Genomic DNA, 24,335 nt, shown 5'->3' with positions numbered 1-24,335 from the left:
ATAGCCTTGACTAGACGGACCTTAGTCGGCAAAGTAATGTCTCTGCTTTTGAATATACTATCTAGGTTGGTCATAACTTTTCTTCCGAAGAGTAAGCATCTTTTAATTTTGGTAAAATGGTATTGTACCAGTGTTAATTTCTTTAGACCATTATACCATGGTTATGTAAATACTAACTAAACTTGGTGAAAGATTATATATGGCAACTCTATACTATCTTTATCACTCTTCTGTAAATATAAAATTGCTTAAAAAAAAAGAGATTCAGTTCAAGGATGACTCCCATTTTAGAACAGAGTAAATATAGAAGAATTTAAAATTAAATCATTTGTTTAGCTTTATCCAATGGGGTCATGACTCTAATCCTCTTGGAAATGAACATGGTCTTGCTATAATATTTGTGACAAACCCCTCCTTCTAAAAAAAAAACTAAAAGATGAATGAAAGGAGATACCAGAAAATGAAAACAGCTGCTGTATTGCAGTGGAGAGATAATCAGTGAAACAGTTTCCTTCTTTTTTAAAAAAAGTCTTTCCTAAAAACCTACCATGTGGAGTTTTACGACATATGAATTTACCTCAGTAAAGTTGGAAAAAACAAAATCTACTAGGTGGATACATTTTGTTCACTACAAATTTGTAAATGAATGGTAAAAAGTATTTACTTTTTTATTGTGCTATTCAGAATACTAAAGTGAAAATCATAAATATGATTTACTTTACTTAGTAAGCATAGATTGTTGCTGCTGCTACTGCTAAGTCACTTCAGTCGTGTCCGACTCTGTATGACCCCATAGACGGCAGCCCACCAGGCTCCCCCGTCCCTGGGATTCTCCAGGCAAGAACACTGGAGTGGGTTGCCATTTCCTTCTCAAATGCATGAAAGTGAAAAGTCAAAGTGAATTCGCTCAGTCGTGCCTGACTCTTAGCGACCCCATGGACTGCAGCCTACCAGGCTCCTCCGTCCATGGGATTTTCCAGGCAAGAGTACTGGAGTGGGTTGCCATTGCCTACATTTAATTAAATTACATAAGCATATTACACATTTATATGATCAGATTAAGAGAGAAAGAAGTCTTGATATACGTGGCACATGGTTTTATGATGACAATATCAATTTTACCTCAGGATTTCATGATACAACTTAAGATAAGTGAAGACAACATGTTAAGTCACAAAGACAAGATTAGTAATGACTCTGGGAAACTATCTGGGTGACTCAGGATTAGCAACCACAACTCAGCTTGTCATTTAGTAGATTTACTTCCTTAATAACACAGATACCATTAATACCAATACAACTTTAATTGAAATGGTTTGAAAATTATATACTCCTACAGAATAAAATAGCTTCTACTTTGTGTCTTTGTTCAATGAAAAATAATAATTCACTGACATGAATGCCAGTTTTTCTTCCACCCCCACCCCCACCAAAACCACAAGTGAACTCCATATAGATAGTTGTCTTATTTACATCTTAATTATCTAACTTGCTTTATGTTTTTAATTGTATGGGATACTTGAGATGACACATTTCTACTCTTAGTCATTCTTTTCATCTTTCTATAACCACCTTAGAGAATATTTGGCTTTTCTGATTTGTGTCATAGGTTAAATTATAGTCTTTCTGACAGAAAATTTTATCCCATAAAACAGGCAAAGTCTTAGTTCATATACTTCTTCATGGAAGAAAACAAATGCACTATGTACTTTCTTTTCAGTTCAGAGACAAGTGACATTGATAGTTTTAAGGTTTATCACTGCAGAAGAACTTAAGAGTACCTAGGACAATAAGATTTTGTTTGTCATCATGTATCTTTCAGATTAAATCATGTTTTCTAGACTTGAAATCCAACACATGAAGTATATCATATCAGTCTTAAAACCCAACTGTTAAACAGAAAATAAGACTAATACTCATATTATTTTTTAATAATGTTATATTGCCATATATCCATATAAAAACTTCTTACTGATTCAAATAAACTTTTTAAAGTGACAACATCACAAAAATATCCTCCCGTTCTTAAACTTTTTGAGATCTCTTAGATAATTTGAAGACTAAAAAGGATAAAAAAATAATGGCTACTGAGTTTTGGTATTTAGTGTGCCATTCTGGTATGGCACATTATATTTAAAAAAGGAACACTGAAAAAAAATAAAAAGAACCTTTGGTATTGTTTATAAGCTGTTGTCTCTTCAGACAAGGTCACTGTCTTCCCTGGCCTTCCTGTCCCACTCACCAGTCTCCTCCTTCCTTTCCCTTCCCTGCTTATTCCATGGGTCCCCACCCATAACTGTTTCACCATAAGCCTTCCTGGCCGGTTTATCACTCAACTCCTGTAATTCCAGGGTCCTCCATCCACTCTCTACTATCCCTGCCCTACCTCTCCGACCTCTTAAAGATAAATATCCCACCTCACTTTCTACTTTCTCCAAAGATGGGGGAATAAAAGAGTAGAGAATAGACCTGGCAGGGAAAAGCTCCCTGAGACAGATCACTAGGTTGGGGAATGAAAGGAACTGAGGCCAGGTAAGATGGCTGTGTGGCAAAGAAATGAAAACTGCTGGCCATGGATAGAGTCAGATGCTGCACAGAGTGGCGGTTCTGAATGTTCTTAAGGGGAGCCAATCAGGTCAGCAAAGTACTACTCTACAGTGGGCCCAACATGTCAGAGGAGGCTGTGCCTGAGGCCGCCCCAGAGAAAGAAGTACAGTCATAGAAAGCAACACAGGCAGTAGGGGATAGAGTTTTGCTGATTTTAAAAATCTGAGATCAGGATGATGAAACTATTCAACATATTAAAATGCTTGCTGAATAACACTATTCCCTGCCCAGTTACACCTTGCACTGACATTCTGAACACTTTCTATTATCTCCCTATTTTGTTCTTCTGTATCTCTATAGTCCTCAAAAAAAAGAGAAAGAAAATGACCCTGACTAAGCACACCATCTATGGCAAGAACAGACTTTCCAAATAAATGGACATGAACATGACAATATTGAAACAGATATAAATATCTCTGCATCAAGATCTTTATCTTTGTGATAAGACTAGAGAAGATGATGTAAAAATGTCTCTTTAATAACAAAAAATGATAGCTGCAGTTAGCAAAAAAGAAAAAGTTGCTCAAAAAGGGTCTCTTCCATCATAAATGGGCTTCCTTGGTGGCTCAGCAGTAAAGAATCTGCCTGTAATGCAGGAGCCACAAGACCGAGGGCTCTGTCAGGAAGATCCCCTAGAGGAGGGCATGGCTACCCACTCCAGCACTTTTGCCTGGAGAATCCCATGGACAGATAGTCAGTCATGTCTGACTCTTTGCAACCCTATGGACTGTAGCCCTCCATGATAAATAAGAGGTGGGATTATCTGAAGATCAAGATGAAGGATTCAACAGAAACTTAAAGGTAGCTTGTATGTTTCTCTTTACCATTCCTTAGCTGGTATAAAATCAAATAGGGATTTTCAAAAGAAAAGCTAGAAAAATTTGTACTAAATTTGGACTCAATTATGACACTTCTGTGGAGAAGGAAATGGCAACCCACTTCAGTATTCTTGCCTGGAGAATCCCATGGACGGAGGAGCCTGGTAGGCTACAGTCCATGGGGTCGCTAAGAGTCAGACATGACTGAGCGAATTCACTTTCAGGCATTGGAGAAGGAAATGGCAACCCACTCTAGTGTTCCTGCCTGGAGAATCCCAGGGACGGGGGAGCCTGGTGGGCTGCCGTCTATGGGGTCACACCGAGACATGACTGAAGCGACTTAGCAGCATGACACTTCTGACGCATTTTCCTTTACAAGATTGTATTAAAAATCAATATACTATTTCCTTCAGGTTTTCATGCTTAACAGATTATTTTCACTTTATACTCTGCTTAGTTTCATTTTGAGTTCTCTATTAATGTTATCTAAGAATTTATATTAGACTGAAGTGTGTTTAAACTTCATATTTTTGTATATTTGTTTTTACTTGATATTTTCTAATGTATTTAAAAGTTATAGTATTTAAATGTACTATTTAGTTTATTGATTTAAAAAAAATTCTGAATACTTTTCAATAAATTAGCTATGTTAAGTACTGACTTTTGGCGTTATCTCAAAAAAAATCAATATATTAGAACTATCATTCATTCTGGTATTGCAATCACCAGTGGGGTTGGGGGCAGATCTTTCACCTATACTCTATTTGGGAATGATGGAATAAGACCAAGTGCAATTGTCTTTGGTAAACAAAAGCTAGAAATAAGAATGATTTCCTTTTTATAAGAACATGAACACTCAGGCTATCATGGATATTTAAACCAAAGGCATCACAACACAATCAAGATTCTGTGGTGAAGGTGAGAAGGGGAGCTTTGTGGGTAAATGAGATTACATGTGAGTGAGGAGACACAACAACATCCCTTTTTAACCTCACCTTTTAAGGGGTCCTCCTCCCACAGGTCTCAGCCTATGTTACAAGTGAGCAAAACAAGGACAGTGAGGAAAATCAGAGCAAACATGAGCCTGAAGGAGAAGGGTGGGAGAATCTGAGATTAAGCAGTAGTGGAGGCAGGTTTTCCTCAGCCAATGGGTCTCCCACTGTGACCACATAAAAGGGACATAGGTAAGTCAAGCGTGTCTACTTACATTAGAAACTATCTAACATGGGGGTTTCTATGTACATATGCTATGCCCTGTCCTCAGCACTAAACAGAACATGCTGTACATGCTAATCCTTCATTAAATATTTATTGAATGGATAATTAAATAAACTAATTCAAGTTATACCTTGGAGGCACCAGAAATTCAAATAAAACGCATTTTGAAGAACAATGGGATATTAAAACAAAATAATGTGACAGACTAAATACTGGAAATGATGACAAAAAGAGAAACAAAAATGCCTGCAAAGATTCCTGTCTGAGAAAATGAAAAAAAGAAACAGTAAAGGACAGAAAAAGGCAGAAAGGACACGATTTACTAAAGAAAAAGATGAACATGAATTTGAACACTAGGCTTAGGGAACATATTCCATCTGGGTTACTCGTAGGGCAGATGGAAACGAGTGTCAAAATGCAAACTAGAAGTTCGAATTAAGGACGATTTAGATCAGCACAAAGGTGTCACCTAAAGCCATAAATGTACTCAAGTCTCTTTGGGAAATAAAATTGAAACAAAAAAGACCAAAGACATACTCTAAAGAGTCACCCTGTTAGAAAAGCACAGAAGAACCAGATAAAAAGAGATCTGAAAGAAAGCAAATAACCGCCAGTTATCAAAAACTATTAATCAAGCACCCGTGTAACTAACACTGTGCTAAGCATGCTAATTAATTTTCAGTTTAAACAGGCTTCTAATACCACTGTCTTTATTACATTAAAAACTTCTGGTCAGAACTCAAATTCTAAGAACTGCCATCAACTTACCTGGGGTCACTGGAGCAGTTAAACGTGCCTGTACGTATTCCAAATCTCGACACCTTTTTCACCATTTTCTCCCAGTGGATTTTACCCACCAAAGGACTTCTGTCATTTGCAATGACCTATTCCCAAGAAGGAAAACAGAAACTTTAATCACCTAAAATGGCGTCAAACCAACCATTTACATCTATTTACTTTTTCTGAAAAACATATTCTATCCCTAGGTCTTGTTAAGTGGATAATCATATTATCACTGCACTTCTTGTAAGAAAAAGCAACTGTTCTACTGGAAAAGATCTCAAACATTGTGGGAATTCTCATACTCTGTGGCAGTTACACATAAGGGGGTCAAAACCAAATTAAAAAGTGAGCCATATTCTCCTCCATGTAGCCTATTCTCTAGAATTAACTTGTGAAGAAAATGGACCTTGGAGTCATTTCTCTGTTCTGAAAAATTTAAATAACCCAAATGAGCTTACTAAAAATGACCATGTGTGGGTTCAACAAGTTCAAATTTCACTTTTTTTCTAAAGTATAATTATGGAGCCAAGAGTCAAACACATGTTTTCTATTAAACTATGCTTGACTAAATGCAGATAACACTACCCTTATGGCAGAAAGTGAAGAAGAACTAAAAAGCCTCTTGATGAAAGTGAAAGAGGAGAGTGAAAAAGTTGGCTTAAAGCTCAACATTCAGAACACTAAGATCATGGCATCTGGTCCCATCATTTCATGGGAAGTAGATGGGGAAACAGTGGTCGACTTTATTTTTCTGGGCTCCAAAATCACTGCAGATGGTGACAGCAGCCATGAAATTAAAAGACGCTTACTCCTTGGAAGGAAAACTATGATCAACCCGGATAGCATATTAAAAAGCAGAGACGTTACTTTGTCAACAAAGGTCTGTCTAGTCAAAGCTATGGTTTTTCCAGTGGTCATGTATGGATGCGAGAGTTGGACTATAAAGAAGGCTGAGCACTGAAGAATTGATGCTTTTGAACTGTGGTGTTGGAGAAGACTCTTGAAGAGTCCCTTGGACTGCAAGGAGATCCAAACCAGTCCATTCTAAAGGAGATCATTCCTAGGTGTTCACTCGAAGGACTGATGTTGAAGCTGACACTCCAATACTTTGGCCACCTGATGCAAAGAGCTGACTCATTTGAAAAGGATGCTTGGGGCTGGTGCACTGGGATGACCCAGAGGGATGGTATGGAGAGGGAGGTGGGAGGGGGGTTCAGGATGGGGAACACATGTACACCTGTGGTGGATTCATGTTGATGTATGGCAAAACCATACAATTTTGTAAAGTAATTAGCCTCCAATTAAAATAAATAATTTTTTTTAAGTGGGAAAAAAAAAAAGAGAAAAGACCCTGATGCTGGGAAACATTGACGGCAGGAGGAGAAGGCGACAACAGAGGATGAAATGGTTGGATGACATCACCAACTCAATGGACATGGGTTTGGGTGGACTCCGGGAGTTGATGATGGACAGGGAGGCCTGGCGTGCTGCTGTTCATGAGGTCACAAAGAGTTGGACACGACTGAGTGACTGAACTGAACTGACTGAATCAATACTACTACTTCTATGGGATTTTTCTTAACAATCACAAAGATTCTAACATATAAAAAAAATTACCATTAATAAATTCAACAGTCTTGAACTTCTAACTTCAAATTTGCAAACAGCTTTCAAACACAATTAGTATTGAAAGAAGAAAAAGATTTTTTTAAAAAAGAAAACTATAGGTTAACCTTCAAAATATGTAATGACTTCTTTCTCAGCCTTTCTAACTCTTAATACCTTTTCCCTTTATTCTCTATCTTCCTACTTTAAGAGAATTTCAATAGAGATATCAGAAAAACAAAAATTCTATATTAAAAACAAAAATTAAAACCAGAAATAACTAAATGAGAACTTAAAGGAAAGCCCAAAATGTCCTATGTCGTCATGAATCCATATGTTTGATGTATTTTAAGCCCTGGGGATATAGGCCAAGTTACTTTTCATGAATGTTACAGTACTGATACTATTTAATTCAACATTATAGGACAATACTCTGGGGGCCACTAAGCTATCTAGAAGGGCGGGCCATTTCCATGTTCACAAAGCCTCCAGGAAGTGAAATCCCAGGGGAGTGAGTGTATGCAATGAGTGCCTGGGTGAGGCAAGAGACTGTGCAAATGCCTCATCTCTGGGCTCTACGCTGGGAGTCTAACAAATTTCAAGGGCACCAGGAGAAGAGAACCTGCATGATGGTGAAGAGTGACTTAAAGTTCACTTTAGGACTTCTCTGGTGGCTAAGTGGTTAAGAATCTGCCTGCCAATGCAAGGGACAGGGGTTTGATCCCTGGTCTGGGAAGATTCCACATGCTGAAGAACAACTAAACCCAGTGTACTACAACTGAAGCCCTAGAGCCCATGCTTCACGAGAGAAGTTTGCACACCACAAAACTGGCCTAGCCCCTGCTCCCTGCAACTAGAGAAAGCCCACTCACAGAAACCAAGACCCAGTACAGCCAAAAATAAATAAATAATAAAAAAGGTCACGTTATGTGTCAACACATTACTGTCCAATAACCCTTGCCATGTATCACTGATACTATCATTCTCATACCTACAGAGACATACATAGGTATGTAACATTTTGTAATGTAACTTTGATGCTTAATAAATACATACACAAATACACAACTTAAGGCAAGGAACTAATGGCTCTGATAGTACTCTTCAGTGAAAATAAAAGGTCTCATGGAGGGAGACATGTATTACCAAAATGCTCAGACGGTGGAGGTAGCCAGGCGGGCAATTTGAGGACCATGGTCTTAGTAGGTAAAACTGCTTTCTAAGGAGGTTCACACAGGTACACTACCCAGTAAGTTCCTAGCCTCCACAGTTTTCTATTGTCTAAAAGTACTTTATAAATTTTATCTGAAGAATAAGGGAGATCCAAGAAGACAGGTTTTTTCTCTTCTCTTCACTTCTTTTCCTACCACTGAAGAGTTAAAATGGTAGCTCTTTTATCTATTAAGTAATCAAAGAAATCTTGACTTCTTTTTCAGATTACTCAGGTTTAAAAAAAAACTCTGTAAAATCATATTGCCATAGTCCCTGTGTTGTTTTTAGTAACTCCCCTTTCACTCTTATTTCCTGAGCAAAGCTGCAAATAACCCAAACACTTCAGGTCTGTATTTACAATGACACTATATCACGGGGTTAATCAATTTAGGTCACTATAACTGATATAAGCAGCCCTGGTTATAGCACAGGCAACAAAAGAGTGTGAAGAGAAATGGGAACATCCCTGAAGCAGGTACGGGGCAGTGTTTAACCCCAGAGCCTTATTTATGCAAGCTATTCTAATATCTGCTTTTAAGAGTTTAATAATTCCTGACTAACAGAACCACATAAAAATGAAAAATCCCTTAGGTGTTGCAAAAAAAAAAAATTTTTGACTCTATAGGTATAGTCAAAATTATGGTTTTTCCAGTAGTCATGTATGGATGTGACAGTTGGACCATAAAGAAAACTGAGCACCACAGAATTGATGCTTTTGAACTGTGGTGCCAGAGAAGACTCTTGAGAGTCCCTTGGACTGCAAGGAGATCAAACCACTCCATCCTAAAGGGAATCAGTCCTGAATATTCAATGGAGGGACTGATGCTGAAGCTGAAGCTCCAATACTCTGGTCACCTGATGCAAACAGCCGACTCATTAGAAAAGACCCTGATCTGGAAAAGATTGAGGGCAGGAAGAGAAGAGGGCCACACGTGATGAGATAGTTGGATGGCATCACTGACTCAATGGACATGAGTTTGGGTAGACTCTGGGAGTTGGTGATGTACAGGGTGGCCTGTACAGTGGCCCCATGTTGCAGTTCATGGGGTCGCAAAGAGTTGGACATGACTGAGCGACTGAATTCATCATTTTACTTCAGATTATACAGGTTATCTAAAGGCTCCAAGCTGACTTCTGTTAGAATGAAAATCCCTTCCCCAGCAACATGTCACCTGGGATGTTTTCTGACAAACATTAGCATAACTAGTACCTGGTTATGCTATTGCACATCAATGTTCTTGAGTCCAGTTACACATGAAAACTTCCAATTTAGTGTATTTAAAAATACACTTTTTTCCAGGAGAAAAACTACTAAATTTTTCCTAGTACTAATTTTCCTAGATTCCACTTCATTGTCTAATAGTTCTTTAGGATCTCTCAAGATGGAAGCACCATTACAGACCACCTAATTTATTAGCTGTGAAAGATTATCTATGCTAACATTTTTTATTGGCCCACACATTTTAGTAAATCAAACAGTAAGCTGTTTTATGGCACAGACTGTAGGTTACTCATCTTCTTTGCCCTCCTCACAAGGTTCAGCTGGCACACATTATATTTCAATAAATATTTGTTAGATGGTTGGATGAATGGATGAAACCAGTGGTTGGCTGGTAAATGTTTAACTATGAGCTCTCTAGAAGAAAATGGAAGTCCTGATTTCTATCATTTACAGACTTCCTCCCACACAGCTGATTTCAAGTTCCTAAAGTGATATTTCTAAGTGTGGAGTTGGGAAGAGATGTTAACAATTGCCTTTCATGACACTGGGTTCAGCACACACTGGAAGGAACTCAGTTGGACAGTGTGAAACACTAAGTTCCCATATTTTCTGATGTCAACCTTGTACAGTTCAGTTAAGCTTCCCAAGAGAAACCGGGTCTCGGGTTATTGCTGGGTACCTTCCACATGTATTACATTTGTATAAGAAAAAACCTACACATTTTTGCCTATTTTTCAGAGGTGGGTTTTATTACTAATCAGAACATTTTATATACCTTTTATTACTGTCAATTCTTATACAACATAGAGGCTAAATTAAATAACTCTCTATAAAAGGAGTGTGGAACTATGGTATTTTCTGCACCTCTCAATATTGCATTATAACAAAGAGTTTTCTACTTTAAACAAATCATAGACAATCTAAATATATATATGCAAATTGTATAAGATCATTAAGTGAAGATGATTAACCGATAAAACCAAAACTCAATAGCATTTAATTCTTTGGTAGCCTCACTAGCTTTCATTATGAGTAAACACAAATAAAGGCTTTTTCACTAACACAAAATAAAGGAAGACTTACCAAGTATTTCACCTTTACATTGTGTAACAAGAGCAATAAGTAAGTTAGAATTTCCTTGAACAAAACTACTATCTAGGAGTAAAAAAATAAAGTTTTAAAACAGCTAGTAACTCTTCAGCCAATCAGGAACTGTATTAACATAGTAACTTCAACAAATATTGACCTCAAGCTTTACTTTAAAGCATATGCTTTTCATTGCTGCCTCAACTCTGGTGATGTTAAATTTCTTATGATGTGGCAGAGCCAGTAGAGAGCAGATAGCACAGTCCATCCTTGAACTTCTTTGAACAAAAGTCAAAATACAGAAATAGAAATGTTAAGAACAGGATAAATCCATAAAACCCATAATGTATGCTAACTTCTTAATTTCAGAAGCCTATGTACTATTCCATCTGCCTCGCTGAGCAAGAATCTTTTGAAAGAAAAGAAACTTCTATTTGTGATGCTAAAAAGATTGGTTGGCAGTAGCATCAAAGAATCTGCACAACTGGAAATAAATAACTAATTAAAGATATAAGGTTAGGTTAGGAACAGAGCAGGAAAACTTAGAAAGAGCTGACTGAAAAAAGATGACTTGGTTCTTTCATAGATTACATAGTCTATTATTGGTAAATATGCCCCATATGTACTGCTGCCTTAGAAACTAAAATTAGTTATTTCTACCTCATATTACAGAGAATATAGAAGAACTATGGAAAATTTCACATGAAAAGAAATATAGGGACTTCCCTGATGGTCCAGTGGCTAAGACTCTGTGTTCCCAGTGCAGGTGGCAAAGGTTTGATCCCACATGCAGCAACTAAGAATTTGCATGCCACAACTAAAGATCCTGCATGCTGTAAAATAAACATTTTTTTTAAAAGAAGCATGCTAATATTCTAACGTAAGGCTAATTCATGAGCGCTGCTGCTGCTGCTATGTCGTTTTAGTCATGTCTGACTCCGTGCAACCCCATAGATGGCAGCCCACCAGGCTCCCCAGTCCCTGGGATTCTCCAGGCAAGAACACTGGAGTGGGTTGCCATTTCCTTCTCCAATGCATGAAAGGGAAAAGTGAAAGTGAAGTCGCTCAGTCATGTCCGACTCTCAGAGATCCCACAGACTGTAGCCCACCAGGCTCCTCCGTCCATGGGATTTTCCAGGCAAGAGCACTGGAGTGGGGTGCCACTGCCTTCTCTGTCATGAGTGCTAATACATCTTAAAACAATTAACAGAAAGATATGAAAATCGTCAACATGTATGATTCAGAAAATAAACTCATGAGTTACTGAGAAGACAGAAATCGTAGTGTGTACTTAGTCACTCAACTGTGTTTGACTCTTTGTGACTCCATGGACTATAGCCCACCAGGCTCCTCTGTCCACGGGATTTTCTAGGCAAGAATACTGGAGTGGGCTGCTATTTCCTTCCTCATAATGGATATAGAATGAGTTAATCAAATTACAGAAACTAATTTTTTCCTTTGTAGTATCATTTCACATGCAGTGTCACCTAAAAAGCTAATCAGTCAATCTAGATTATCAATCCATTCCAGAAAAAGAATGAACTAAGTAATGGAATAGCTAAGTCATACACCCATTTATGTTGGGCTTCCCCAGTGGCTCAGCAATAAAGAATCTGCCTGTAATGCAGATGTGGGTTTGATGCCTAGGTCAGGAAGATCCCCTGGAGAAGAAAATGGCAACCCACTCCAGTATTCTATCCACTATTATATCACAGTGGAGATAGTGAAGGACAGGGATTCATGGGATCACAAATGACTTAGCAACAGTATTCTGTTGTCTGAACAACAACCACCAGTATTCTTGCCTGGGAAATCCCACAGACAAAGGAGCCTGGAGGACTACATACAGTCCATGGGGTCGCAGAGCTAGACGTAATGTGGCAACTAAACAGCAACAATATCCATTTATTAAAGTGACTTTCCCCCCTTAATCAGTATACCGAGACATCCCTTCAATAACATATGAAATATAAAGTGCTAATTATCAATTATTTGTAACCTAATTACATTTTTCTTCAATAAACACAGAAGGAGAGTATAATTCATCTGAGTAAGAAAATGATATTAGAAACCTGGGAGGAAAAATAAAAAGAATTTTGATATGCTTAAATATTTTTTACACAAGCTACCTAAAATAAATGCAATATGAAGAACACTGAATTGGTTGGGTTCTATACCCCCTCACAGATTAAAACAGTAACAGAAGCAATGACAGAGCAAACTGAAATGAGTGGATTTCTTTCAAAACAAACAGAAAAGATTGATAATTCAAATAGTTAAAAACTGAAACCCTGAATGCTGTCCTTCACAAAAGATCCAAGAAATATAACCTGAACTGAAAGAATGACAAGCAATTGAGAGAATATTTCTCTTCTGTTTTGAGAAGGTATTTTCAATTAAAAACAACAACACAGCTTTCTTTTAAGAGTCAAAAGTGTCTGTGCCGATTCGCTTAGCTGGTGCGTCCAGTGCTGAGGACACTGTAACTGAGGTTTCTATCTCAGTCTTCTCAGTTGTCCTGCCAGAGACTGTTCTTTCAACCCAAGCAGCCATTTGACAGATGCAAGCCACTGGCCCAGGGGAACACAAGCCAGACAGTGGTGATCAGTGCAAATCTTGAAGGTCACTGGAAAAACAGTGCGCTACTGCACCATTAACTGTTAACACTTCTGAAGTTTAAAAAAACATTCGCAGGGAAAAATAACTCAGTGATAAGAACTTATAACATTAACATTCACTACCATTCATGACTTGTTCTTCACTTCATGCGAATGTCACCTTATTAAAGAATTCTTTGCCACTCTCTTGTCTCCTCACTCTGCTTATTTGTCTTAGCACTTACCATTAACTGGTATTACATTAAATATTTATTTAGTTAGTGCCTCCCTCTCCCAACTGGAATGAGAGTTGCCTCAGAGAGCAAGGAGTTAGGCTGGTGTATGTTCTCGGGTATCTCTGGCCTTGTGTACAATTAACTGATGAATAAATTGGATGAATTTTGTAATGTATTAAGGGAGTTTAATCCACGCTTATCTTTAATATGGTATCAAAAAATAGTAGATCATTTAGAAGCTAAGACTGTATTGTGAATTAGTGAAGCAGAACGTGTTTGTTGTTTATAGGCAACACTCTGTACACCAAAAGAATTTCCAGACTTTTGCCATGGGTTTTCCAGTTTTGGAAGGTGTTCAGCCTCTTCATCACTCATCTCTATGGGACTGTTCAATGACAAACATGGCACATAGGGCAGTGGGACTGGCTGTTCAGTTCAATCTCAGTAACACAATTGAAATTACCAAAACCAAACCCACAAATCTTTCTCAATCAGACTATCAGAACTAAATATGTGGGAAAAGAAACAGAATAACTATTTATAAATTAAGGCTTTAAAGATGCTACAGTTTATTTTTTCAATACCAATACTATAACACAGAAATAGACTAGAATTTGATGGATAATGGATAGATAGTACCCATATGCTCCTCCCAGTTTTTCTGCTTGCTTGCTGAATTTTAAAAATGTCAAATTATTAATAGATTAATTGGAGGATAAATGGTCAAATACTATTGGAAGATTGCAAGTAAAGGAAAGGTCATGTGATATCCAATGCAATCACTGAAAGAATTTCCAAACGTCAACAGTTAGGCTAAGGGACTACTATTCTATCTTCATCAGGTGTAAATGTATTTATTTGAGGCCATGTGCAACAGAAAATCTGTCCACAATCATATTGCAAATCAGTGACAGGATTAGATTCGCTGCTAACTCCCAGCTTTTTCTACCTTATTTTGCAGTCATTGTTCTCAAAAACTTTGCCAACCCTAATGTGAAATGGCAAGAACACTGGACAAGAAATCAGGGGACCTAGGACTTGATCCTGGTTTAATAATTATAATTTTAGCTGAATTAATGCTGCTAATTTATTTAAGATGTTACTTTAAGTGAAGTTACTTTTTAAAAATTTAAATAACTTTAGACTTTCTCTCAGCAATGTTATGAAATTACATGTTCAATATAATACTGATTTTTCTACTTTACATAAAAATACCCAAATGATAATGCGTGTCCACTCATTTACCATGAGTAATACATAAACCACACTTTCAGAAGCATTAAAGATGATTTTTTTAAGGCCCTTCATAGCTCTAAAATTCTAATTGCTAACTAAAACTCACAGTTTTGACAGCCTAAGAGCCAGGGTCTAAAATTATAATCTCATCAATTTCATGAGCAAAGTAGTAAGCCCCCTACCATTTCCCACAACACTGCTTCTTCTATAGGCACACAGTTGGCTATTACCCTAACAAAAGGACTCCTTTACTTTTACTTTAGGGTTTTTTCTTTAAAAACAAAAATGATTTTGGATCACTGAATAAAAACTGGGAGAAAAAGCACAAATCACTAAATAAAAGGAATACATGTGTTTCTTAATGAAGCTCTGACAACAAAAATGGATTTGCTTCTCCTGATTCTAAACAGTCCAATTTTCTTTCCCCACCACTTCCCTTTTCCCACTCTTTAATTAATTAATGTTCGTTTTTCTCGGTCTGCAAAACCTCTTCAAGCGGACACTGAAGCCTCCCCATGAGAACTGATTATGTCTAAGAAAGATGACACAAGTACACAGAAGGGTCACCAGCTGGTGACTACTATTTTGGTAACAATTATTTCACTTCTATCACTGTTTCTAATACCTGAACCAGCCAGATGCCATCTTTTGTGTCTTCTACAAGCTCATAGAAGTGCATTTCACCACTGAAATTGGTACTAGAAACAGATTCAGATGCTTCTTCTTCTTTGAGTGCAGAATAAAGCTCACCTTCCATCAGGTCACCTGAAGAAAAGAAAAAACATTAATAAGATTTCAAAAATCTCATGTTTCAATAATTAATTCTATTTTATATGATGTCATTGTTCTTGCGTTGCATTCTACAGAAGAGTAGAACATGAATACATCTGTTTAATATTCACACATTCATTAAGTATGTAAGAACCTTCTATGTGTCAGGCAAAAATGAACAAAACAGTCTTGGGGTTATCACATAATTCATTAGGAAATTATTGAATTTATATCAGCCCCTAAAGCCATCACAGTATTATTTAACTTGTATCCAGGTATTTTATTTAAATACTGGATTTAAATACACTATTTAAATTTTTAAATAGTATGATTTATATACTTCTGACTTACAAAAATTAGAAAAGGGTTTACAAAATTGACCGTCATCACCTGCATGAAATAGCAACAAGGCTTATGTGACTTGAAGGTCAGATACAAAAGATTATCTATAAGAACAAATTTCATATTCATACACACTTACAGTGCAAATTTATAGTTTGTATCATGAAATAATAAAGAAAAATACTACCATCAAATTAACTTTTGTCAATTGTTCACAAGGCAAAACAAGCGCCATATCATGATGATAGCAGCAAAACCATTCACAGCAAATACTTAAACTATAAAGTTAAACTGCTTTATAAATTGTTGGATGTGCTATAAAACGTGGGATCTGAGCCATATTTTTGTGGGCTGTGTGTATTCTTTAAATATTATGTGCACTCTTTGTATGCTCAAAGTTACAAGCATTTTTAGGCCCAAAGGAAGGCAACGCTAAATAAAATCGAAATCAAAAGAAAAAAGATGTGTTATCAAATCAATCATGAAAAATGACTTGGCTTGGGCAGTTAAGGCACTTTTTATTTCTAAACCTAGAGAGTTTATTTATTAGAGACCTTTTACCTTTCTCTATTCCCTCTACACTACACCCCAGCCATGGGAGAAATAAAAGTAATCAAAAACCAGTCAGTAAACAAGAGGTACAGTTTTATGCAAATAACACACAATTTTATGTTTCTTTAAAGAAAAAATGTATCACTTTTACAGAGAATGTTTACTCTTCTGTCCCAGTAATGATCCTAACTGTAACCAACAAACACGCGGGTGCTAAAGTCCTCTGAAGTTAGTATTCTTGTCTACCACACTGCATGGCTGTATGATACTAAATAAGGGGAAAAGCTGTCTTATAAAAGACACACAGCTGACAGATATACCTGAAACAACAAAAAGTTAACTATCAGTTTCAACTGCTTCCTACAGCAACCCAAAATGCCTTTCTCAAATTACAGTACCCCCCCCCCCTTCCAGGAAGTGTGTCTAAACAAAGATATAGTTTGTCCAGGGGTGAAAAAAAATTACGCATATTTCTCACTCAAATCCTACCCCAAAACTAAGTTAATGTAACTGCATGCGTTAACATGTTAAATGTCTCTTGGCTCAGTTCTATTTCTCAACCCATTTAAGTTGATACAGCAGTGCTTGTGGTACAGAAGGGAAAAAACAGTTTTCATCCAAGATACAATAAAAAAAAAAATCATTATAGAAATAGAAATAAACTCTTTCAAAACAAACAAGGTAGGCATTCCACACACAAAAAAATCACCTTATTTTCACCAAATTTAAAGTATGAAAAGCTAATATTGCATCATGTACACTTTCTCTAAATTTAGACTCATTATTTCAAATTTAAATCTTAAAAAAAATGTTTTCCCATTTAATTTGGCATCAGATGTTCACTAAACCTACTGTGATTACCATTTCATGACGTATGTAAATTATCATGCTACACACATTAAACCTGTACAGTGCTGCACGTCAATTATATCTCAATAAAATTGGAAGAAAAAATAAAATAAAATTGAAATCCTAGGCCTAAATGCTTCTTTGATATTAAATACTTCAGGAATGTTTTTCCCTCCGGGTAACTTGCTATTACTACGGTGACAAATGCTTCGATCCATAGACAACGTTATGGGGGTTCTTCTTTTCTTATAGTCTTATGAATTTCAACTGACAAATCATGCTTTCCAGTTTGTGACTGGTTGACATTTCCGAATTTTGGGAAAACCACTCCGTAAACAACGCTAAGAAGCGGCACTTGAAACTGTTATTTTAAAATAATCTTACGAAGACAAGCCAACACCCCTACAAATAATTCCAGGCCCCTTCTGAAAACTGGGGTTTACTCCTTTTTCTTTTTGGGGGCGGGGATGGGGGGTAGAAAAACTGGACAAAGAAAATCTAGGCGGCTCTGGAAGTAATCTACTTAACCCTTCGAGGTATCGACTCATCCTGGGAGACCACCCCTCTCGCCCACGGGTAGAGGGGACCCTCGGGGAGCAGATACTTGCCTGACTTTTCCACCAGTTCCCGGACATCCTTCTTTTCGGGCAACCCCGAATACCCCAGCCCCCGACACTCCAGGATGGTCTTCAGCTTCTTGAAGCTCAGCGCCACCGGATCCACCAGCTGGGTGGCAAAGATGCCAGTTTCATACCACACAATGGCCTCAAAAAACCTGGCCAGGACGAAAAGGACCAGAAAATAGAGGAGCAAGAAAAAAAGCTTCAGCCACATCTTCCCCTGCGTCTCCTCTCTTTTCAGAGAGCTCAGAATACGGAGAGGAGGAGGGTAGACTCGCGGGGTGCGTGGGCGAGGGCACCAGCTCGCCGTGGGGTCCTGGCTGCCGTCACCGCGGGGCCATCCCCGGCGGGAGGCAGGTGGACCGGGGTGGGTGGGAGGTGGTATGTGTCGGGGTGAGGAACAGATGACCAGGGGCAGAGAAGCAGGGACTCGAGCAGGGCCTTCCCGTCAAGAGGCAAGAAAAAAACGGGGGGGGGGGGAGTACTAAAAAAACTCCATCAATTAAACCCAGATAGGAGGGCGGCGCGGGAAGAGCCCGAGGGGAAAAACAAGAGGAGGGCCGCTTCCCCGGGCGGGGAGGCACTGATCGAGGTGGCGGGGTCGGCCTTCCAGCACCGTGATCTTAGGGAAGGGGGAGGCCAAAAGAAAAAAAAAAAAAAATCATTCAGGTCCACAAAGGAAGCGGGGGTCGGGCTGCAGGCCGGGGCCGGACGACAGCAGGCCCAGGAGGCGGTTGGGGCCGGCCGGGCCAAGGCCGGGCTCCAGCGGCCGCGGTCAGGAGGGCGCGGCGCTCGGCCGGGCCAGGCCCGGGGCCCAGCGCGGGGAGGAGCGGCCGCTGCAGCGCCGCGCCCGGCGCCCAGGCTCCAGGCCCCGCCGGCCGCCCAGGCTCCGCGAGAAGCGTGGCGGACACCGCGACGGCGGCGGCTCCAGGTTCGCTCAGGCAGGCAGGCTGCGCCTTTCAGGCGGGCTGGCACCGCGAAGCGGCCCGGCCCGGGAGGGGGCGTCGCAGTCTCTGCAGAAGGAAATGGGGGCGCGCGAGACGACGGTCCGGGAGGGGAAAAAAAGCAGAAATAGGCCCCAGACGGCTCCCCGGGACGGCTATCGGGCGGCCTCCCGGTCACGAAGCTCCCGCCCGGCTCGGATGAGCGGCGCGGGTCCCGGCCGCCGTCCCCGACGTCCCTGCCACCTCACGAGGCCGCGACCGTCGCCTCCAGAGTAGACGATCAGCTGCGGCCGCGGCCGGAGCCGAGACATAACAACTGACGTCGGCTGCGGGGCGGGGAAGGGCGGGGCTAAGAGGGAGGGCGGGGCGAGGGCGGGGCCAAGAGGGGAGCGCCCGCGGGCGGCGTTGAGGAGAGGCGGGTGTGGGGAAGGAACTGGGCGCCCCAGCCTAGGGGCAAGCAAGCAGAGCCCATCTGCAGACACGGTGCGTGCTCTAGAGCTCTCCCGAAGTTGCCTCTCCAGTGTCTTTTTCCTCTCTCCTTTCTTTTGCCTTGCACATGTTTTAGTGATTGATCTTGTCTGAGGGTTGGACTTAGGACTGTGTCGCTTTGTGTATTTTTCGGTGAAAATGGGGCAGTTAATTCAAACTAGTCAGTTCTAAAGGAAATCAACCCCGAATATTCGTTGGAAGTCCTCATGCTGAAGCTCCAAATACTTTGGCTATTTGATGCGAAGAACCTACTCAATAGAAAAGACCCTGGTGCTGGGAAATTTGAGGGCAGGAGAAGGGGACGACGCAGAACGAAATGGTTGGATGTCATCACTGATTCAATGGACTTGACTTTGAGCAAGCTCCCTGAGATAGTGAAGGACAGGGAAGCCTGGTGTGCTGCAGTCCAGGGGGTCGCAAAGAGTCAGACACACAAAGAGTGACCTCTTAAAATAGGTAAAAATCAAAAGGTACGTTTTTGCTGAGTCCTGGTTCACTGGGGAAATCTTGGCACAGTTGGTTTGAGGTGGTAGAAGGTGAAACCTGGAAAACAATGATTTGCCATCTTTAGGTGAGGATGTAGTAGCTTGTACGTTTACGTGTTGGAAGAAGTTTGGCCAAAAGGAGAACCAGAATTAGGCCCACCAGTCCCTGTCCATTTCAAGGCCCTCCTCACTGCTTGCCTTTTCAGTCTCAGGAGTGATAAAAAGCCAGGTATTGAAGCACTGAGTTCCCAGGACAAAGGGTTGTTGCCTGTGGATATGTCCCAGTGCAAAGTTTCCTCGCTGTTTTCTTTCCTTACCCTCCCTGAGTAAGGCACTGCTAGCAAGAGGAACTTGTATGAAATGAGTAATGTGGTTGAGCACACAGTAGGGGGTTCTGTGTTTAACCCCAAATAGAACCTACTCTTCATGTCAGTCTCTGTGCCAGTCTTGAGGGAGAAGAGGGTTGCATACATATAATCAGTAAGGCTGACTTCTACCAGCCCCCTTATGAGGAAAAAAAAGACCCAGAAATTACAAGAGAAATGTTAGCTATTGTGCAAAGCTATTGAATGTCTTGAACTAGGGGTGAAAGTTGTAGGAAGAATAGGGGTTTGATCCTCAGTCTTGGAGCCAATTAGGAATGGAAGGCAAAGAGTAGTCCATGAGAATGTAGCCTCAGAGTGGTACCCTTTTAAAATAAAGGAAGCAAGGGGATCTCAATGTCCAGCTGCTGGAAGAGGATTTAGTAAGGACCGACACAGGGCAGGGAGAAAGAATCAGAGAAGTATGGAAATGTACAATCAGCTCTTGACCTCTGCTTCTGTGTCTTAACTAGCCTCAGTGTGGCTTTGTTTCTGGGGCTGGCAGATCAATATGGGAGACTATATTAGACGTTCTAAAATGCTTGGTTCTGAAATTTCAGAATCCTTGGGCATGTTACAATGATGTTGTTAACTGGATAATATTGCTGTCCAAACCCTGACATATATCTTCACCTCAAATTGTACTCACTGGTGGGGAAAGACTGACCGAAAACTCAAATACGGTTATAAAAGAGGGCTGTGTGTGTGCTAAGTAGCTTCAGTCCTGACTCTTTGCAACCCTATGGACTGTAACCCGCCAGGTTCCTCTGTCCATGGGCTTCTCCAGGCAAAAATACTGGAGTGGGTTGCCATTTCCTCCTCCATGGAATCTTCTCCACCAGGGATCGAACCCGCATCTCTTCTGTCTCCTGTATTGGCAGGTGGGTTCTTAGAGGGGCAGGTGGGGAAAATTGAGCTGAGGACTGGAAAGGAGTTATTAAAGAACACTTTTGACATTTTGTGTTTAACTGCGTCCCGTCTCAACAGTTGTGGCCTTGTTCCCTCAAGGTTTAGTTCAGTTCAGTTCAGTAGCTCAGTCGTGTCCAACTCTTTGCAACACCATTGACTGCAGCATGACAGTCATCCTTGTCCCTCATCTACCCCCAGAGCTTACTCAAACTCACGTCCATCCAGCCACTGATGCCATCCAACCATCTCATCCTCTGTCTTCCCCTTCTCCTCCCACCTTCAATCTTTCCCAGCATCAGGGTCTTTTCCAAAGAGTCAGTTCTTCAAATCAGGAGCCCAAAGTATTAGAGTTTCAGCATCAGTCCTTCCAATGAGCATTCAGGACTGATTTCCTTTAGGACGGACTGGTTGGATCTCCTTGCAGTCCAAGGGACTCTCAAGAGTCTTCTCCAACACCACAGTTCAAAAGCATTAATTCTTCGGCACTCAAATTTCTTTATAGTCCAACTTTCACATCCATACATGACTACTGGATAAACCATAGCTTTGACTAGATGGACCTTTGTTGGCAAAGTAATGTCTCTGCTTTTTAATATGCTGTCCAGGTTGGTTATAACTTTCCTTCCAAGGATCAAGTGTCTTTTAATTTCATGGCTGCAGTCACAATCTGCAGTGATTTTGGAGCCCCCCAAAATAAAGTCTGTCACTGTTTCCACTGTTTCCCCATCTATTTGCCATGAAGTGATGGGACCAGATGCCATGATCTTAGTTTTCTGAATGTTGAGTTTTAAAGCAACTTTTTCACTCTTCTCTTTCACTTTCATCAGAAGGCTTTTTAGTTCTTCGCTTTCAAAAAATGTATTTCTTTATGTGGTCGCACAGGGTCATAGTTGCAACATGTGGGGTCTTCACAGCGCAAGTGGAATCTTTAGTTGCAACACCCAAACACTTAGTTGTGGCATGTGGGATCCCAGGAGGATGATTTCGGTGTCCACTCTGCCCAGCTGGGCAAATTAAGTAGAATTTCTGTTCAAAGACCAAGATGACAAAAGGATGTTTGGATTATTTATTGTTTTTCCTAATCTGGTTTTTCTGACAGCTAGCCTTCTAGTCTGGGTTCTTGATTTTATATCTCAGATTCTGTTCACTCATGGGATAGCTGAAATGCCTTGTCATCTGGTATTGTGGCAAAAGCATGAGAACCAGAATTAGAGGGCTTGGTCCAGGATAGACTAATATCTACTACTGTGTCACCTTGTTAAGAAGTCACAAGATGGCTCTAAACCTCCCTTTTCTCACCTATAAAATGGGATAGACTGCTTACCCTGTGGAGCCATTTACTGTAAGGATTAAATAAGGTAGTGAATGTAAAATTGCTTTGAAAACGACATACTGCTTGTATTTAATTTAAAATAAAGAATTACTTTTAGAGAAAAGGAAAGTCAGTGTCTCTGGTTGAGCTGGATGAAATGAGATGATTTAATTTAGGGTCCAAAGAGCCTCTTTAAATTTTATTTTTATCAAAGTGTTAGTTGTTCTTTGTGTCCAACTCTTTGCAAACTCACGGACTGTAGCCCACCAGGTTCCTCTGTCCATAGAATTCTCCAGGTTAGAATACTGGAGTGGGTTGCCATTTCCTTCTCCAGGGGATCTTCCCCACCCAGGGATTGAACCTGGGTCTCCTGAATTGCAGGCAGATTCTTTACCATCTGAGCTACCAAGGAATCTCTTAAAAAAAAAAAAGAAAAGTCAAAGCATTATCCATATCAAAGAACACTTCAAGACTTCAAGATTGGGACAGTTTTGAGAGTGAAAGGGGCAATGGTAACAAAATTATGCCAAACAATCAAGGACAAACCGGGACGTCCCCAGGCAAATCCAGATACTCGGCTTGTCCCTTCTCACCCTGATTCCCGTTCCTCAGAAGTAACAGCTTTCAATTCTATTAAGCATTTTTCTCATGTTTACTTTTCTATTTCCAAATAATAAGCTTCTGTTGCTTTTCTTGATTTTTCCATTTTTATACATTATCTATTGATTTTTTACCATGGAAGATGAAGAATGATCTCTTTTATACCCTCCATTCACACACCATTTCCTGCCCCTCATTCCCAATGTGATTATATTATATATTCATTTTTATATTAATGCATCCATATAAATCTGTTCATGACTGAACCACATCATTTATATTTCCCTTCTGGTGCAATTGCTCATTTTCCCTGCAGTTAATAATTAACTCAAATTTTGGTTTGTTCTATTTTCTAGGGCCCTGTCCACTTATTCATTCCCAAACTCTCTGTACGAACTATCAAACCACTCAAATGTCTAATTTATCAATACCATGTTTTATTTGAAATAAACCTTTTGTCTTTGGTCTTCCTGCTCTTGGTAGATTGGTTACCCACCAGACCAACTGTATAGCTGTCATCTCAGGACTACCCTTCACTTCTCTTCTATGTTAGACTCTGTTTATTTTTTGATCCCATGATTACACTTTGTTTTTTCATTTCCTTGTTTGCATGGAACACAACAGCTACAGTGATTTAGTAAGAAAGTGAACTTTGGATCCCTTCAGTTCAATTCAGTTCAGTCGCTCAGTCATGTCCGACTCTTTGCGACCCCATGAATCGCAGCACGCCAGGCCTCCCTGTCCATCACCATCTCCTGGAGTTCACTCAAACTCACGTCCATCAAGTCGGTGATGCCATCCAGCCATCTCATCCTCTGTCGTCCCCTTTTCCTCCTGTCCCCAATCCCTCCCAGCATCAGAGTCTTTTCCAATGAGTCAACTCTTCGCATGAGGTGTCCAAAGTACTGGAGTTTCAGCTTTAGCATCATTCCTTCCAAAGGACACCCAGGGCTGATCTCCTGTAGGATGGACTGGTTGGATCTCCTTGCAGTCCAAGGGACTCTCAAGAGTCTTCTCCAACACCACAGTTCAAAAGCATCAATTTTTCGGTGCTCAGCCTTCTTCACAGTCCAACTCTCACATCCATACATGACTACAGGAAAAACCATATCCTTGACTAGACGGACCTTAGTCAGCAAAGTAATGTCTCTGCTTTTGAATATGCTATCTACGTTGGTCATAACTTTCCTTCCAAGGAGTAAGCGTCTTTTAATTTCATGGCTGCAGTCACCATCTGCAGTGATTTTGGAGCCCAAAAAATAAAGTCTCTGACACTGCTTCCACTGTTTCCCCATCTACTTCCCATGAAGTGATGGGACTAGATGCCATGATCTTCGTTTTCTGAATGTTGAGCTTTAAGCCAACTTTTTCACTCTCCTCTTTCACTTTCATCAAGAGGCTTTTTAGTTCCTCTTCACTTTCTGCCGTAAGGGTGGTGTCACCTTGGAGCCCTTACACACCTAAAAATTCCTTTATTCTA

The 24,335-nt window shown here is 40.1% G+C and overlaps 1 protein-coding gene across 2 annotated transcripts in view; it reads right to left on the bottom strand.

Moving 5' to 3' along the window:
- Positions 1-19,013, bottom strand: part of LOC102188868 (charged multivesicular body protein 3) — an 88,819-nt gene extending 69,806 nt beyond the window's left edge. Inside the window, exons 1-3 of one of the 2 annotated variants that reach the window (XM_005686700.3) lie at positions 17,743-19,013; positions 15,246-15,385; positions 5,412-5,527 (exon numbers count right to left, since the gene is read on the bottom strand). In XM_005686700.3, coding sequence (XP_005686757.1) covers positions 5,412-5,527; positions 15,246-15,385; positions 17,743-17,968 — 482 coding nt within the window. In that variant the 5' untranslated portion in view covers positions 17,969-19,013. The remainder of the gene's footprint in view (positions 1-5,411; positions 5,528-15,245; positions 15,386-17,742) is intronic. The other variant, XM_018055356.1, reaches the window with a different exon arrangement.

The sequence above is a fragment of the Capra hircus genome, chromosome 11 (assembly GCF_001704415.2).
Source record: "Capra hircus breed San Clemente chromosome 11, ASM170441v1, whole genome shotgun sequence".
NCBI lineage: Eukaryota > Metazoa > Chordata > Mammalia > Artiodactyla > Bovidae > Capra > Capra hircus.
This window is presented reverse-complemented; position numbering and strand designations above follow the sequence as displayed.